Below are 19,190 nucleotides of genomic sequence, written 5' to 3' on the forward strand. Positions count from 1 at the left end.
GCCGTCTCTGTATGTATTCCCTTAAAAATGTGGATCCATACCAACATTTCCAAATCATGAATGAACCATGACAGACAGAGATCGCAGCCTAAAAAGTGTAAAGCAGATCAACTTCACTGTACCTTCCTTAGCCTGTCTTAACTGCACCTTGTTTTCTCTTGCAGTTTGACAACCTGGTTGCGATTAGGTTTCAGGTGTTTACTCTTTATTTAATACATGTTTAATGATACAATTTAACATACATAGCTACATGTTCCTTCCGAATACCTAAGAATAACATTTAAGCTGTGGTTTGTTTTATTTTGAGAAACTTCTCCTGCTCTCCTGCTCTGATTTGAATAGTCCAGAGCTGCCCTATCAAGTGTCAACACAAGACTGCCGGTGGTAATGAAATAGTGCTTTAGCCTGCAGAATGCAATGTGAGTCTCTGTGTTTGTGCTGTGCTGGTAGGTCTGTCAAATTCAGACAGGAGTCATAGAGAGACTCACAGAGAAGTTGTGTGTCCAAATAGATGAAGGTGAGAATGGATTCTAATGCAGAGGAATAGGAAAGAAAAAACCCAGACATACTGTGGCAAGATTTTATCTCTACATTCCTGGTCCTAATTCATACAGACAGTATTCTAGTTATAAATGAGCAACAAGAGAATTTTCATGTTGAGAGCTATGCTGAAATATCGAGATGTCATTGGTAATGACATTTTAAGGCCACATTTCCTCCTACTTGTTCTTGCAATGTGAATGCTAACCCCTACAAATTCTGTTCTTCAGAATTTTCCAGAAAATCATTTGTGGAAATACTGTGGAAAACATTTATTCCATTCCTTCCCTTGTTGTTGTCCTCATTCCTTCACATTTTCCATATAATTCTTCCTCTCCTCAATTTGATTTCTCTGATTTTTAAAAAAGAAATTTTCTCCATTATTTCTTGTGTGCAGAATGTAAACTCCACTGTGGCGCAAGATTGGGTTTCAGGTCTCCAGAGGCTAATATTGAAAAAGGAAGAAGAGATCAGGGCAGCTGACCGGTGCAGGATTCAACTCCAGCTGCCTGGCAAAAACGACAAGTCTGTTTTCTACCCAAATAAATGTTTTGTTCTTTTTTGTTGTTGTTGTCCCGTTCCAGGCTTTATCCCCACAAATGTTTTGTTTATCCTACGGCTGACTTTATCCCCTTTTACCCTGCTTTTCCTTGCATCCTCACTGCCCCCTCTGTATGCATCGGGCTTTATGAGAGAGAATTAGACCACATTTGGATAAACAAGTTCCTCTACCAGCTCTAATCTGAGGCATGAATCACAAGGGAAAAAATGCACACCAGTGTTTGCAACCAGAGTCTACCCAGCTGCTCCTGTATACAAATATTCATGCTTCACATTAAGCCACATCATTATACACCACACACGAGTCCCCAAGAGTGCATCTTGTTTTGACCCTTCCACATTCTCTGTGACCATTACTCTCCTGCTCTTTATTTCTCTTCTCAATTCTGTCATTCCTCTCAGTTGCATCTAACTGCTGGGATTATCCAAGGGTATGTTTGGAAACACAGCTGCACCCATTTCATTCCTTTCTTGATCCCTTCCTTGCAGAACACAATGCTTCAGAGCTCCAACTATGGAGAAGAGAGAAACATTTCAGAGACACAAACAGGCACATATGTTTGTGTCTATAAACAAGCTGTTTATAGAAGTGATAATTGACTTTCACTTCTGTTGCACCTTTTCTGAATTGCTAGATATCAGGTTGTAGTACTTTGCAAAGATGCTTACTCGTAAAGAATGTATTTTTTTACATTCTGTTACAAACACTTAATGGATCTTGCCTTTACGGCAAAGTGACGAGAAGATATCCACTTTTTAAAGCTCTTAAGAGATCATTTTTGCAGTTTGCAAGCTAAATAGGGGATATGCCAGACATGTGGAAGACAGGCAGGACATGTAAAATGCCATGTGTTGTGGGAAACTAACTGCACATCATCTTGAAAGCACTATTTTCACCTTAAAACATGGTGGAAGCATCAAGCTGAAGGGATACTCTTCTTCAGCATGGATTGGGAAGTTGTTAGGATCTAATGAGAGAATGGCGGGAGATGAATCTTGAGAAACCCTGGAAAAAAGCCTGTTGGAGCCCATAAAACACTTGAGATTGGGACCAAGGTTGACCTTTGAGGAGAACAACAACCCATTGCAAACAGCCAGAGCTACAATATGACGGTTTATATCAAATCATATTCATGTGTTTGACTGTGCCCAGTCAAAGTCAAGACCTAAATTAAATTTACAATCTGAGGAAAGTCTTGGAAATCAATGGTTATTGAATCTGACTGATCTTGAGTTTACTTGCATTGAAAAATGGGCAAAAGTCTCATTCTCTAGTTGTAACTGTAACAGGTGACTCTACAAGGTTTTACATGGCAAGCCAACCTTGTTTAGATTTTTTTTTTCATTCTAGGAGCCATTTATGATGTATTCATTTCGTTTATATAATTTATTCATCACAATTATGTCCTATGATGCCCAAGACTACATAAAATCTCAATAAAATATATTGAAGTTTTTCATGGTAAAGTGACAGAAGGGGAAAAAACATCAATGAAGATAAAAACTTATGCAAGGCACTGTAATCAAAAACATAGACAGGAAAGTGAATATAGTTGATGGCCTACGGACAGAAAAACATTAGGAAAGTTATTGTTGGTCCAGGTTTAGAATATAAAAGGGGTTGAAGGCACTTTATTAGATGTTAAATTTCTTAGTGTTTTAATGACAATGGACGGCTATTTTTAAACATTATCTGAAGAACTTTCCAGTTAAATGCAAGCCAGAGTCCTTTATTTTTCTGATCGTGTGTGTTTCCTTTGTCCTTTTCTATTTTGGCAGGGCCGGTAAGCTCACATACTTCAGTGCGGTGTTTAATACACTCAGCCCAGCCATCAAGCAGTCATGGATCAGTAACCTGCAGATGGCAAAGTTGGCTCTAGGTACTGTATTGTACTTACATGTGTCTGTTGCACATTAGACCCTTTTGAATCCACATATAACTCTTTTCTACTTATTTAACGTAATAGTCAAACTTGGGCCTGTTCAGATTGCGCACATCCAGTGAGAACCGGAATGCTTAATCGCAGTTTCTGCTAATAGTTTGAATTCCTGAGATGACAATTGGAGTTTTACAATGTGATCCCTGGAGCGTTCTAACTGAAAACATATGGCTTTGTTCTCTGAATAACCTGTGTGCCTTTTTTTGTGTTTTAAATCAGAGGAGGACAACTTGCAGGGCTGGTTCTTTGCAGATGATGACAGTAATCATATCAAGAAGCAGAAACACCCCCTCTTGCTTCGACAGATGCCTGTGGTAATGTCAAAACTGCAAGAGTTCAAGGTTAGTTTCCTTGTCTACAGCTCTTTTCAAGGTACCCTGTGGTTTTTTCATCAAGGATATTTAAAAAAAGAAGCTACCATCAGTAGATTAGTGAGCAATACTTACTAAGAATTCTTGATAAGCTAGTTGAGAGCTTTATTCTATTCATTTAACATTTGATTGATTTGCCATGCTGAAGAATGTTTCTGATAAATAGTAAGACCTTTGGAGTCAAAGAAATTACTACAAATGTCCACTATTATTTATGTGGGTGATAAATGGTGTTTACTTTATTTTAGATACTTCACATTTGTCTTCAGGGATTTATAAAAAAAAAAGGAAACATTTAAAGATTTCCTTACTAAAAATAATCAAAAGAAAAATATCCATCTACTTAATGCCAAAAACTTTTTTTGTAAATTTGTTAATGTACAATGAGAATTTACCTTAAGTATAGCTAACACTTTTTCAGAGCGTTAAAGTATTAACACATAGATTTAAATAGCAAATGTATAATGTGATCACAATGCTTTTATGTATTGTACTCATATCTTGCCGACTCTTTGTTGTTTTTTTTAAACAGTGTTATCGCAGGTAATGCTCTTTAAGTTTCCATACAAAGAGTCTGTGTTTTAACAACTTAAAATAATACCAAACAGCTGATTTTGTCTTTCCGTTAGTATTCAACTATACGATTGAGAAGTTTACTGGTTTTGAAACTATCACTTTTTAAAACGTCATTGTACTCTGATACCAATAACCAAACCATGCCTAACTGATCCTTTATTTGCTGTGGAGCGAGAGAGAGCAAGTTTTCACAGCTCTACCTCTTAGAATCTGGCATCACTTTAAAGTCAGAAGAAACACTTACTCGTACATCAGCAGGGAAAGAGGCAGGGCTGTAATGCTTTCAATGTAGGATTAATTTAATTAGGTATTTAATAACCTTCCTATTCTACCTAGATCTTAGTTTGACCTGATGAAGGTATAAGTAGGATATAAATGTTAATAAAATGGCAAGTCTTCAAGATTCCCTTCATCCATTTCAAATGTCCTCTAAAGAGAGCAAGGGTTCACGCTGTGGTTTTATATTCTGTAGCAGTCTTTACAGGTGTGAGGTGAAGATTATCTTTTATTTTGTAATTCTTTTGTTTTATGGATTAAGTTGAGTCAGGGTTAATTTTACAATACTTCATCTAATAGCGTTCTGAGCTTCCAGAGCCCCTCATTTACTGTCCACATTTTGTTTGGTTAGCTTACTTGGTTACAGAGTCAGGCCTAATGACATCATGTTGTGAGTTTAACACCAGAACAGATCCTTAAAGTTTTATGGGGTAAAGACTGTAGCTCAAATGTCTACTGCTACTACTTCAGCTTCATTACATGGAGCAGCATGCTTTTCCTGGTGAGCTGCAACAACACTGCAGGCCTTTTAATATTAACCTGTCACCTTTCACCATTTAGCTGATTTTTATTTTTTATTGTTTGATTCTCTCCTTTTTACAATCGTTGAGTAAAGAAGAGAAAAAATAAATCGTTCACCATGCATTTAAAGTGGTAGGCCACACTGAGTTGTGCAGTAATATGAAATTACCAGAATAAAGTAGTGATCCTATCTTACCATGAATCACTTCAAAGACCCACTCAGTTAGTTAGAGCGTTTTGCTAATGGCTACAAGGTTTGATCTCTATACGGGCTAATTAATTTTGAGCTCTCATAGAACAAATCATTTAAAGATTAAGGTTAAAGTGAGTCTAATCTTGACCCATAGTACCTCCTTGGTTTACAAAGGGTAATTCAAGCATGTAATTGGTAGGTTTACAGTTAAACAAACAATTGGTGAGAACAAATAGAGATTCAGAGGTCAAGCCTGGGTTTTTCGGAAGAGCTGAGTGTTCAACATGTTTGACATTTTTTTACGCTTGGGTTGAAACCACAAACATCTGTGACTTTGTCAATGGTGACCTAATGCATGTATTTATGAGATGTTTTTCTATGTTCTGTGGCAGGTGGAATGTGCTGTTCACAACCCAGAGCCATTCATAAACACAGAAAGCACAGCCGACTCTCCTGTGGTTGGCCACGGATGTGTCTGGGTGAGATCATTTCCTGTATGGCTTAGAAGAAGTTGCAAATCACCTAACATAACAAAAATAAGTTTCAGGATTATGCAGTGTGACTCATCAGTTTTTAAAGGAGTTTGGGGTTTTTTCTCTCTTGGTTCAGGTTGCAAGTTGCACCAACCAGATGGGTCAAATTGCTATAGTGGCCATGCAGAACTCCAGCCCTAAAGTGACGGAGTGTTTCAATGTGGAATCCCGAATCCTTTGCATGGCTTACGTCCCAACAGAGCAACTTAAGGAGGATGGTGAAAAGCTTCCAGATAGCAGTTATGCTCCCCCTGCAAAGGCCAGTGATACCCCCACTGTCTGCTTAGGCATGGAGGAGGGCAGGTACAAATACACTCCCTTACATGGAAAATCACCTGAAAATGTAGAAATTCTCCCAACAATTCAAATACACCTAAAAGAATCGCTTTGTTTTTCCTTACAAATATGTATATTGAAATAGTTTTGCTCTAATTCTTTTTCCTACACTTCTTGTTTAGTATCATTGTGTATAAGAGCACCCAGCGGTCCAAGAAAATACGTCTGCAGCACTTCTTCACCCCAGACAAGTCCACAGTCACCAGCCTGGTCTATAAAAAGCCCTGCCTGTATGCTGGCCTGGTTAGTGGCGCTGTCGCCATTTACTCCAGATCACAAGGTGTGTTTCTTAAATATTGCAGAAGCATTTAAAGTTTTTAAAACTTTATTTTCCTTCTTTTTCAAATCTGCAAATAAATGACGTTTGCCCACACAATAGCCAGTAAAAATCAACCCAGTCATAACATTGTGAAGTTCTGCCACAGCCCTATATCTGGTTGAATTTCTTTTCAAACTTGGATACTTTACTGACAAACTTTGATGTTTTACAACTCGATGTCTATGTATGTTAGGTGTGTAAGTCAGCGGCTCTGGGTGTAGCTTGAGGCCAGGGGTTTTCTCTGCTGTGTATTTAAGCCCTGTTTCCATTTGCTTTGTTGTCTAGGTGAAGCCTCTATATTAACTCTGACCTGTTTAATGTTTTTCCTCCTTTGCTTCCGAGTACAGACGCCTTACACTCAGCCAAACTCTTCCCACACTTTTTCACATTCTCTGTTTTGTCCCATCTGTCATCAGCTGTCATAGTGGTGCAGACAATGTGTGTCTGGGATTGTGCTATGAGTAGAAATATGCTATTTTTTCCCTTTTTTTCCAAATTTGACACAACTGAATCTGAATCTCTTCACAATTGTGTATTTCGACTGTTGTAAGCCATTTAGATCATTGTTATTACACTACCTTGCAAACTTTTGAATGTTTCTTGAATTCTCTAACCTGGCAAAATGGATACGTTTAAAAGTAGATAATCACTTTTGCGAAGCTGCACATCAAAAAGGTTTCGCTGCACTAGAGCTTGGAAAGCAAAGACAGACAGATGAATATGGATTATTGCCTACAGACCTTTTTTTTTCTATTCAACTGCACTTCGCTTGGAAGAAATTATCAGTGTGCAACTATTCTGGAATGTTTTTGGATGGTTCCTTGTTTGGGTGAATATGAGAGTTTTTTTCCCCTCTTTAGTCTTACTGGTTACCAGACAACTGTGTAGTATATGGGACTATTTTCTTACCAGATGCAAATCTTGGTCCTGAACAATTAAAGTGTTTTTTTACACCACTAAAAATTCTCACACCATGTCTGGAATATGATGCTTAATACTAAAATTGATTCATCCTGATAACATTTCAGCGTGTATGTTTTGTAAATGTCTGTATTATTTGCATTTTAACCAGATGCATCGTTTATCTTGCTGAGTATAGAATCAGATCATATTCCTTGAAGGGTATTTTCAAAATTTCCTGATATCAAAACAACTGAACAGACGGACTGTCTAATTCCTACAGTGCTGCTGAGCTTCTGAAGCTGTATGGGAAATCTGACTCTGCTGTTGATGCAGTGTTTCTGAAGCTGGCAACCTCATTCTGCCATGTTTGCTGTTTCCCAAATGAAGGACTGTGTGAGAAATTGAGAAAGGGGGGAGGCAGTGATTCAGCATTGGGCGGACGCCACAGTAAGAAACTCACATCATGAGCTTGGTTTCTTTGTGTGCACCCAACCTGCAATATCTAATTTTTCCTAGAGAAAATAATAAGCTTTATTGTTTGTAGCATTTCTATTTAGTTGTCCACTTGCACCCATCCTCTTTTTTTGTATAGCCGACAATGACATGAAGGAATGAAACAGTTCAACAAGTAAAAGATGTGGGCAGATGCACTTCAGCTGAGAGGACTTACGTAAGCCTGAAAGCTGGCACTTCTGTCTTGTTTTTTTTCACTACTGCTCCTTTTTGTTTTCTGTGCAACATTTTTTATTTTTATAAATTCACCTACACTGTGCCATTGTTCCCATATTGATTCCGAGCAAATCCCTTCTGGCTTGTTTAGCAATTACTGTATTTCTGGAAAAAAACAAACATATTTCACTACTTTTCCATCAATAACCATCTTTGTGCCTTGATTGTAAACAAATATTTTACCAAAGTCTCAATCAGCTCATGGTCTAGATTAGCCAAAGGAATGTGATCTATGTCTGTTGTGCTCACTTTCTGTCCATTTTATGACTGCATTCACAAGTACATGCTCTAGTTGCCGAACTGTTGATATTTATAAAGCTACTGCAGGCAGCGGGGTGTTTTTATTGCAGCTACCCTGTACTCAGGCACATGCAGAACACAGTGTGTAGGAGGTGCATGTGGGATACAGCTTGGCTCTGACTAAGGCTTAACAGCCCATCTATATTCATAGTGAAGCGCTGTGAAAACCATCAATGGCCACTTATCAAACATTAGCAGAGTTATAAATGCAGGTAACCTTTACAGATGACATTTATAAAGATGGATAGACTGTTACTGCATTGTTTATGCACTACGCATACCCATCTTCTTAGTCAGTCATTTAAAAGGTCCTAATAGAAGTGGGCTGTTTAAAGATAGGGTTATTGTATAGCTTCGAAGTGTCTGAAACAATATAGAATTTGATTTGAACAACTTCCTGTAAAGAAATTCTCCAGAAAAAATAAATGTATTACATTTCACTTCTTATTTTTGCCTCGACCATGTTTTTTGACTCAACATGTACGTAGTTCCAAAACTAGATCTGGTTCAGATGCCAAACAAGATGCCTATGTTTGTTGGAATTTTACAAACAAAATAAATGGATTATGTATCCTAAATTGTGATTTATATAGTTGGTAATTACTGTAGTGTAATCCAATCAAGATTTTAAAGTATAATGGATGAAAATATGAATGGGGCTGATCTTGGTCCGGGTGAAAAAAATATAGTGAAATGGCCAGTTATTGATATCCAAAAGTGCAACAATTCCAAATTATACTTTTTTTATTATTAGGATTTATGATCAACTAAATAGAACTATGATTATTGTTGTTTTATATTTATATGAAGGGATTGGTAATGTGATAAACAATGAAATGTTCAATTCATCTTTTAAAAATTGAAATTGTTGTGTAAATTTTATTTTCTCATATTTCCTGTGCTACAGTCAATTATGATTATTCAAATGGAATCTAACATCTGATTGGCTAAACTGTAACAAGTCAACTGCTGACAAGTCACTTACTCCATAGCTGTGTTTAAGGTTGACAGAATAAATTCACAACTTGCTGCAACACAGGACTACAAAATAAAATAAAATATTTACATAATTATTATACTCTTATTGAATAAATATGAACTTACACTATGATGTGATAAAATAATTAATAATTTACAAATACTTGATTGTATTCATATATTACTTGTATTTCTAGATATATTTATCTGATCACATACCTGATAAGCATCATTTTGTTACTTGGACTTTGGCATCTTGGCACTCAATAGCTGACTTAAGTTGTTTCATGACATTTAAAACTTTTGGGTTATAAAACTGAGTTGATTCTCTGTAGACTGCAGGGAAAATCAAGAAATTTGTCTAGGAATAGGATTTTTAAAATTGAAAAAGATGGGGTTTTTTAATTACTTTTCTTAATTTTTATACTTTTCATGTATGTTGAATAAACCCATAATGTTCTGAATAAACTATGTTGTGTGTGCTTTCCCAGATGGTTCTTGGAGCTGTGAGAAGCCCAAGTTACTGAAGCTTGGAGTCCTTCCAGTTAAGGCTGTGCTGGCTGTGGAGGATCACCTCTGGGCCTCTTCAGGTGGACAAGTTTTCATCATCAGCACACACACACATTGTGTGGAGGTATGCGACCCAACCAGAATCCTGTGTGGGTAGTTCAATAAACAATCTTCTCTTCATAGACTTGGTGATTTGAAAGATAAATTGGGTTTGAGATATCTGCTTATCTGTCAATCTCTCCCATCTGTCTTATGTAAATCAAACAGCAATCAAGCTGGAGCAAAAAATCATTTCCATATCTCTTTTATAAATATAAGAAGTCTGAGTCTCTCTTAAGAGATAAGATAAGGAAAGTAAATAAAATCATAAATTCCAGAAGGAGGAAATATGCACGTTAAGCAGCCCTTTTTTCCTTCTCAAATTTTCCCTGAAAATCTTGGAATATGCCATTTTGTGTTTGTCCCGGATGGGTTTGTGTAATGGGAGCACCTGCTGTGGGTCCAGGAATAGTAACAATCTTGTGACATGCGCTTGCTTATAATGGGTTTAGCCTCATTAAGCTTATTATGTCGGACCACCTGCTTGTTAGCTCTCTTTTCTTCACATAGGACTTACAGTTAGTCCAGAGTATTAATTAAAAGTCAGATAGAAAGGAGGACAAAACAGCAGAGACAAAAAAGTCTCCATTTCATTAAACACATGGAACTAGTGTTGGAAAGATAAAATGTAGGTCATCCAGATTTTCTACCATCAGTTTTTGTCTGCTTTAAAATTCTTCTGCATAGATTCTTTATTCCAAGATTGAATCCACCCACAGGTTGAGCAGCATTTGAGATTATGTAATATGTAGTCATGCATACTACTACTACAAGTATCGACACACAAAATCAAAAATGTTCAATATTATCTGGAGCTGTTTGTGTCTAGCTTCATGGATTAAAAAATAGACCGTTCTGAAAATGTGATCAAATAAATCCACCACCTGGTTTGTCCAAATTTTTTAAATATTTGAAAACTGGGTTTTTATTTTGATTTGACTCTGAAGCAAATATGTGTGCAGACATAACAGCCGCTGACATTGCCAGGGTGGATGTAGTCTAAGCAAGGTTTCAGAGGGTTGCATTGTGTTCATCATGCACATTCAACAAGAATGTGCAAGAATTTAACAATATAAATAAATGCTCTCCAAACACCCCACACATACAGGGCCTTTCACATTTATTAGCACCCTGCTAAAATGTGGGAGAGACTTCTGAGCATTGTCTTTCCATATGTGACCTGAGTGTCCAAGAAACTGAGGAAATTCCCTGGTGTATTTTAAATTTAGCAACACCCGAACAGAAATTGGTTCAACTCAAACCTGAAACACCCCAGTCAGATGCTCATCAGTGTAGTATGAATAGTCCAGTGCAGCGAGGAATGTTCAGACCTCTATAATGGAGAAACTAAACAGCAGCTACACAAAAGAATGACCCAGCACAGAAGAGCAAAGTCACTGGGTCAAGACTCAGCAGTTCATTTATATCCCAAGGACAATTGGGACTTTTGTTTGAATTTACTAATGCACACATGTTGGACAGGAAAGAGTGGGCTAAAAGAAGCCATTTGTGCGATACATGAAAAACTAATGGCCACAAGTTTCTTTGTTCAAACATAAAGTTAAGCCTGGCCTTATCTCTTCAGGCATTTTTACAACTATTCACACCTTGGGGCATGTTACCAAAACCATTCCCATGGCAACAGTAGAGACATGTTTGGATTGTCGAGCACCAGAGAGCTAAACAGTGTGAATTGAAAGGAGGGTTTGGTCAGAGACAATAAATGTTCTTATTGGCCCCATTAGTGTCCTTAATGGCTTATTTGCTCTAAATACTTTTAAACCTACCGTACTACTTTCGGACATGTTTAGAAAAGTGAAGTATTTTGGATAATAAATTAGATGTCTTTAAGAAAAGGGAAGAAGCCCAGTTTTCTTCTACTTTCAGATGTATGACTGTCTTAGCCTGAAAAGTTACACTAGTATAAAAGAGATGCCTGCAACCTTATGAAAGGTGATATTATAAGTGCTATTCTACTGGTTAAGGAGAATTATGCAAATAATTGTCAGCAGAGATTCTAGTATTTGTGCCTCTGGCCTCTTTTTCCTTTTAATGAGTAGGAGTTAAAGCTTGTGACTGTTATTATATCATACAAGTATTTAGCTATATATATAGTTCTGATCTTGTGGATTATGTAGCTTCCCTATTAGTCTAAATAGCTATGTGTCCAATCCAATTCAGTTTGACTGCATAGCAGCAATTCATAACATAAGACAAGGCACTAACAATCCTTTTTGGTTTAATTCAATTTCAAAGACATGAAATGAAGAGATTATTCAGTCTTAATTTGTGAATCTTAGGGCAAAATAACATCACTTTGTCTGTCTCCATCATCTAGAGGCAACTGGAGGCCCACCAGGAAGAGGGCATGGTGGTGTCTCACATGGTGGTGGCCGGAGTGGGCATTTGGATCGCGTTCAGCTCCGGTTCAACTGTACGCCTCTTCCACACTGAGACCTTGGAACACCTGCAGGACATAAACATCGCCACAACCGTCAACAATATCCTGCCTGGTAAGGCTGTAGTGTAGACCTAAATGAAACTTTTTCTAAAACATAGAATTAAAGAAATTAAGTATATGTTTTGTTTCTTGATTAACTTTACGCCTCTTTTTTAAAACACTATATATTCCTGAAAAGGAACACAGAACCTCACCCTGAACAAACCAGAGTGATGTAAAAATTGGGTGTGGCTACATGATGCTGTGAGGATGCTTTTTATCAACACGGACAGTGAAGCTGGTAAAATGGAGATAAATACATGAGTTAAATCCTATTGAAAATCAAGCTAATTTGCAATTCCTTGTTTAAAAAGACTAAATGAGGCCCTGAAATATTTAGCTTTAAGTTGTTGTAAATGTATTATTTTTGAACTTCCAAGTCAAAGTTTTAAAGATTTCTTGTTTCCATGTAGAATCAAACACTTCTTCCTGGGCTCCTTTCCTGGTTTAGGAAGGAATCCTGTAGAATCACTGCTGTACTCAAAGAGTTGAATTTACATTACTGATTAGCCAGGTTTACGACAGTAGCAAAATATTTATATTCACCTGACTTAACTTGTGGCATAAATTTCTCCTTTGCAGAAAAAAGCTAAAGTTAACATGTTTTGTACTCCTGTTTTTATTGGATTGATTTACACTGATATCAGAGTATTGTTTGCCAATCTCACCAGTTTTTACTTCGCTGTGTGGTCTGGAAATTGGGAAGGAATATATTGCTCTGTCTGAAGTCTTTTATAGGATTTCAAGACTTAGTCCAGCTGTGTGAATTACCTCTTTGATTTCTGCTTACTCAGTAATTTGTATGCTTAACAAAGATCAAACACAGTCTAAAATTGGAAAGTAAAGGATAGTTGTTTCAGCTTCCATTTCTTCATCTAATAAAATTGAAATATGTCCCTGGATTCCAACTCAGTGATGGAGACTTTGTTCTCACATTTTGATGGAGTTCCCCAAATCATCACCCAGGTATCAGCTGACAGCATAGACTCGCATCAAAACAGCTTTTTTTATTTGATTTGATTTTTTACACTTCTGTCCAATTCTCTAATGTCAATGGTTAGCTTTATCCTTCAGGATGAAGATAGATTCCGCTATCTTAAAACTGTCTAAAAGTAACCTGATAAAAAATGTGACATTTAAAAAGTACTGGATGAACAAAATATAAACCTGTGAAGACGTTGGGCTTGTAAGAGCCTACTTTGGAATTAATTGAGAGACTCAAAACCCAAGTATAAAAGTTTCTAGGGTTTTTATTACCTTTGACAGGTTGACAAATGCATAAAGTTTAAAGCAATACTGGTAAAAGCGAGAGCTCTGGGAACATTGTTTTGTTTTTACTTTTTGTAGAGCAGTTTCCTTTACTTTAAAACATTCTGTGATAAAGGCTCAACTCTTAGTCAGTGATTGAGTAAGGCGGTGCAGCTGTAAACCTTTCATTAACAAGCTGTGCTATCTGAACAAATGAGCCATGGCTCATAGAAGATTTGAATCCAGATGGGTTTTATTGTGGAGAGCAAATATTTATTTTATGGCCTTTATAGAAGAACACCCAAGTTACATTGACTTTGGAAGTAGCATGGAGTTTCTGCCAAAAAAGACTGAGTTCAACCCAAACAGTTTTTAACATGTCTTGATATGTCTCTCAGCACCACCATTGTATCTTAATGTCTCTATTAATAGTTTCTTTATAATAAATGAGTATGTATTCAGGACAGTTTCCAAGCTTAAACTGAAGCATTAGGTTTACATCACTTGTGTTATGTCTGAAAACATCAGTGACCTCCTGCTCTGGATCTTGTAATCTGCTGCTTTGTATCAGCATGACCCAAAAACACTGAGCCGAAGAGCATTGCTGGTGTTGTGGGTGCATTACAGTTGTAGCTGCTTTTAGTCATTTCTTGTTTTTCCATCTGTCTTCACCGGAGATGCATCGATCACAGATTGTGTCCGTTTCTGATCACCAATTCCCTAAAGCTTTGACCTGTTACTGATTGGAGCTAATTCAGATTGCTTTTTCAAAACGATAAGTATCAACTAAATGGTTTTTACTTTATGAATAAATAGAATATTATACCATCTTCATTATCTTATGGTGTAGTAAAACAAATACCTCGATGAACAGTATTTGTGTTACACTGCTGGCTGCTGATCAACAGTAAAGTTCACGGAGGTAATTATATCCAGATTATGAGATATAATTAAAATCTAACTAAATAGAATTGCGCATGTCGTTTAGTCATTTACAAAGCAGATCTACAACTTTTTTCATTTTCCTTTTCTTTGTTAAATTTCATTTACACAAAAGAAATCGTACACATTTATTTTTTCTACACAATAGATTCAAAATGAAAAACTATGTCCTAGTTACTATTTGGGATTAAAAACCACTAATTTCATGAGTGTTAAATCATTTTGTACTTTTATTATACATATACCTCAAGAAACACTTATGTTATAGTTGATCATTGATTATCTAGATTGGGATTAGAGGCAAAGTCACAATGTTCTGTTTTCATCTTTTTATTAAACATTTTTAAACACCTCCTCATTGCTGAGAATAGCTAAGTATGTCTTAGCTACTTAGTAACAACTTCCTCACTAATGAGTGTTTCTATCAGCTTGACCTGGTAGCACTCTGAATGGTGCATTCACTGACTAAGAAAAATTTTGGATTTTCAGTTTCAATGTTTTTTTGGTGTATCTTTAGTCTGTGCATCAGATGTATTCAGAATTGTGTGCATTTTTTAAACCTCTCAAAGCTGCTACTGTGTTTCACAAGTAGTGAGGAATTTTAAATGATCTTTTGTGTGTTGTTAAAGAGCCGGATTAGAGCTTTTAGGTTTAAAAACTTCAAACCATCCACTCAGTATTTCTGTATCCATGTCAGCAAATTATACCTTGTGGAGTCATGATAATAGACACCATCTCTGAGGATAGCCCTCGTGGTTAGAAACTGACATGCTGCCTTGAGTTTGTACTGTTTGAGCCTCCATATAATGTCCACTACTTAGAGTAATAAGTGGAAGTGCTCTTTGTCTGAGAGATGTGGGTGATAAAAGCGATTGGTTGAGGGAGCTCACCGTCTTTATTGGTTAATGGTATCCATGCAGCCACAGGAAGTTGCTTCTGGGACAAGCCGACACACATGAAAGCCTTCATCTTCTGGGCAGTGCCATTTCCTCTGATAATGATATAGGAATTTGAGACTGTCAGTCTATATGGAAGTCTAAAGCAAGGTTGAGCTGCAATAATTTGGGATATTTTACCAAAAAAAGTACTGTAGACTCTTGTCTGGCTTTTTGTCATTTCCTGCTATTTGTGCTACACTGCTGGCTGCTGAGGAACAGAGCAAGACCAAAAATTGTGCTGCCTTTGCATAAATTCTGACGTAACTGGAACTTTGAGCCAAACTGGACTGCATGGTTTGACTGTAATCTGTGTGTTAGAAGGAAAGAGTGATGGCTGACTCCCCTGCAATCCTGCACCACATTGATGTTTATTCACAGAGGAGGAATAACAACATCTGTTTATAAAGAAGATAGTGAAGCATTACATTACACTGAGGTATAAGTCTCCAGATTGTAAGAATACTTAATATGATTATGGCTTCTCAGCACCCCCAAGACCACTGCTGATTCAGCAATATTATTTCTGCAAAAGGCGGAAAAGCATGGGGTGTTGCCCTCAGTGTGACTGCCTTTATCAATGGTGCAGTGTTGAATCAAGGAGGAGCTTTGGGGTGGAGTTCTTCTACTCATGTTCATGCACGTCGGAGCAGTTCGACCAGTCACTCCTGAACAGACAGAGGTTCCTTATCCAGGCAAAATTCCCACAGATGGCTAATAAGCTGCAACAGCAATCATTTGGTGGTGCCATTGAACACCTTAAATTTTCGGGACAAGCAATTTGCATCAAGACAAGCATGTCATTACAGAAGAAGGAAAAAGTGTACTAATTACAGCCAAGTTAGGAGTAATACTTTTAAAGAGAGCCCAACAAACTGCAGATGATAGACCACCATTACAGCAGATTCCTCTGTGATGATGTCTCGAAGAAGGTAGCTGACTGGCTGCAGTGGTGTGGGTCTGCCATTGTCTCGTGCTGTGTGACCTAAATATGCAGCCATGCATGGTCTAATGGGAGACAAATAACAGGGGGCTGATAAATAACTCATCCATACGTTTCTTTGTTTTTTGCACCACTGATATTGCAAGCATCTTAAACCACATGTAACACATATTGATGAAAATATTGTTCACTGACCCTGAGATTAAAAGACAGATTGGGTGGCACTGTGCTGGATAAAAAGTGAATACTCACCTATAATTAGACCTGTCAATGCTCCTACAAAATGGTCACTTGTGATTCCAGCTGAACTGATTTAACATGTTTCTTGCAAAAAATACATTAATAACATTGAAGTTCCTCTGATTTTCTGCTTAAATTCACCCTCAAGTTTATATTTTTTACTGCAACCGTTTTACAGCAATTTTTTTGTGTGAACTACTATATACTAAATGCATGTATGTAGTTTATCAGATAATAAAAGTAGAAATTGACAAAATGGCAACTGGTGTATAAAATTGTACTACCTGTTGGTGTAAGGGCCAATTGGACACTAATATAAAACAGTTCCCAACCTAACAAATTCGGTGACAATTTATTTTTGACTCAATCTGATTTAAACTACTCAAATTGTTGTTCCAGCAGCATAAACTCATTATTTTGGGTAAACAACATAACCCAAAAGTTTTTGTGTGCATGTGTCAGAAAAGGTTTTGGGTCACAGGTCCAGCAATAGGCAATTACTCACAATGTGCTGATCCAAGGTATTTCTGGACTGACTGAATGGCTGATGGAGCGTGTTTTTGTAATTTTTGAAATCTACTCCTCCCTCCTGCTGCTGATTGTCAGGTCTTAGTGTGGATCAAAGAGGTTCTCTCGTGCAGGATCGGGTCCTGAGCCGGCCCGTGTTGATGCTCTCATAGGGTTTATTTTAGTTCACCCTCTGGGTGGGGAACTCCAAATATTATGAAAGGAGGAAGTTGAGCAAGGCCTCTGACCAGGAGTCTGTGTTTCTCCCGACTCTGATCCCTCATTAGAAGCACATGTGGGCAAGATGTTAGTGTTAAACTCTACCAGCCTGCCTATCTGGCAGGAATTTAAGAAGTATGGCAGCCTGGCGTGTGTGCCCCATGGATGGGGTCAGCTCTAGAGAAGCGGGGGTGGGGACCGGCAGTAATTTTTCCAAAAGCCCAAGAGGATTACTTTGAGGGAGGAAATTCAAGTCAAGCTGTTACAGCAGTAATGACTCATGGCAGTCTCACCTCCCACAAAGGAGACACTGAAGAGACTGTTTTAGCAAAATGTAAGACATTTTTTTGCATCCCCACAAATATGATAAAAATATTCAGCTATTAATGAAACATTTGTAGCGTGAGAAAGCTTCCATGAAACATTTTATGCTTTGAATGGCCAGAATTGCACGTATTTAAAAAGAACTGCCAGCAGGCTGATTTTACTGCCCTCCTAGCTGAAAGGTGTTGTTAGCTTAACAATCGCAGCTCTTACCATCCGACCAGGCTTCAGTGATTTTTCTGAAGAGGAGAGAAAGAAAAAGGTCATGTCGGCTTGTCCTGCTGTAATAGCCATAAGTTTTCTGAATAGAGGCAGAGCTTCTTCCTTAATTACAGCATTACGCTTCACTCAGCCTGTTACATAACACTTTTTGTGTTTGTTTGCTTGACTCAAAGCTTTCCATAATGCTGCATTTTTCTTTGTTCAGGCACTTGAAAAGGACTGCTTTTATCCACACTCCTCTTCACGTTGCCCTGGAGACACGCAAGCTTTGAACATCATGGCTACAGAAAATGCTGCCACATTGTAAAACAAAGCCTGTCCCTCTTTTCTGGTGAAGTGAACCATTAATTGTGCAGTTTTTCTCATTTTTCCAGGAGACACTCCGTGTGGGAGGCTGTGTTTGCCAAGGCCTTGCTTCTTTTATGCAAATATCATTGAATTTACTATAGAAACACTTTAATTGATGTAAGAATAAACTGTTTTTTCTTTTTCTGCAGGAAACCAGAGAGTCTCTGTGGGCAGTCTGCTAGTTTGCCATGGTTTGCTACTAGTAGGAACCAACTTGGGAGTGACTGTGGCGCTTTCTGTCCCCAGACTACAAGGAATCCCCAAAGTAACAGGTAACATACAACTAAAGTGCATTATGTTTCTTAAAATGCAAGCAGGGCTGCAAAAATGAGTGCAAGATTTGGGCTTTAATTTACGTTCACTCACATCATCCTAGAAATGGACAAGAAGAATGATACAAAGATTTCAGAAAGTAATATAGAATGAAGTTATAATTTAGAGCCTGCCTTTTATGTATGAATAAATGTAACTGTCAAATGTAACAAAGTATAACACTTTGATATCTGTCCTATAAAAGAAGTTTGACTGATAAAGATGTGTATAAAGCCTTGAAATGTGTTTTTACTGCAGTAGGTGAATGTAATGCTTGTATTTTGAAAAACGCAATTAGAGTAATTACTCACTGAGAGAAAATTTACATATTAAGTAATTCTCACTGATTCCCCTAACAATTTCTACGAGATAAATATAACTACAGCTCTTGATTCTAAGAGTCTTAAAACTTCAAATTAGTAATCCATCTGTTGTTGTTTCCCTGGTTCTTAAATACAACAACACACAAAGACCAACTTCAGTCTAGTCCCCACTGACCAAAAGGTTGGATGAAGATCTGTGTTTGTCTTGTCATGCACACAATATGCAGGAAGTTGAAGCAAATCTGGAGAGTTCACTGTTGGAGAACTACAGCAAAGAGCGGCATCTTGGGTAACCAGGTCTACATAACTCCCCTTAGACATTATCTCCCTGCCAACTGGATGTTTAGGATTCATACCATGTCCTTGCTAAGCAACTTTAAATATGTGGAGTTTTCTAGTTGCTAATGGGACTTTAAAGCCATGTGCTTTAGTCAGATAAGA

General features: G+C 37.5%; 1 protein-coding gene across 2 annotated transcripts in view; it reads left to right on the top strand.

Moving 5' to 3' along the window:
- arhgef10 (Rho guanine nucleotide exchange factor (GEF) 10) overlaps positions 1 to 19,190 on the top strand; it is a 49,274-nt gene that overhangs the window by 25,518 nt on the left and 4,566 nt on the right. For both annotated transcript variants that reach the window (XM_032546447.1, XM_032546448.1), the window contains 9 exons: positions 938 to 1,065; positions 2,881 to 2,981; positions 3,261 to 3,382; positions 5,372 to 5,458; positions 5,589 to 5,815; positions 5,971 to 6,128; positions 9,569 to 9,711; positions 12,025 to 12,199; positions 18,264 to 18,386. In XM_032546447.1, coding sequence (XP_032402338.1) covers positions 938 to 1,065; positions 2,881 to 2,981; positions 3,261 to 3,382; positions 5,372 to 5,458; positions 5,589 to 5,815; positions 5,971 to 6,128; positions 9,569 to 9,711; positions 12,025 to 12,199; positions 18,264 to 18,386 — 1,264 coding nt within the window. The remainder of the gene's footprint in view (positions 1 to 937; positions 1,066 to 2,880; positions 2,982 to 3,260; positions 3,383 to 5,371; positions 5,459 to 5,588; positions 5,816 to 5,970; positions 6,129 to 9,568; positions 9,712 to 12,024; positions 12,200 to 18,263; positions 18,387 to 19,190) is intronic.

The sequence above is a fragment of the Xiphophorus hellerii genome, chromosome 19 (genome assembly GCF_003331165.1).
Source record: "Xiphophorus hellerii strain 12219 chromosome 19, Xiphophorus_hellerii-4.1, whole genome shotgun sequence".
In the NCBI taxonomy this organism is placed as follows: Eukaryota; Metazoa; Chordata; class Actinopteri; order Cyprinodontiformes; family Poeciliidae; genus Xiphophorus; species Xiphophorus hellerii.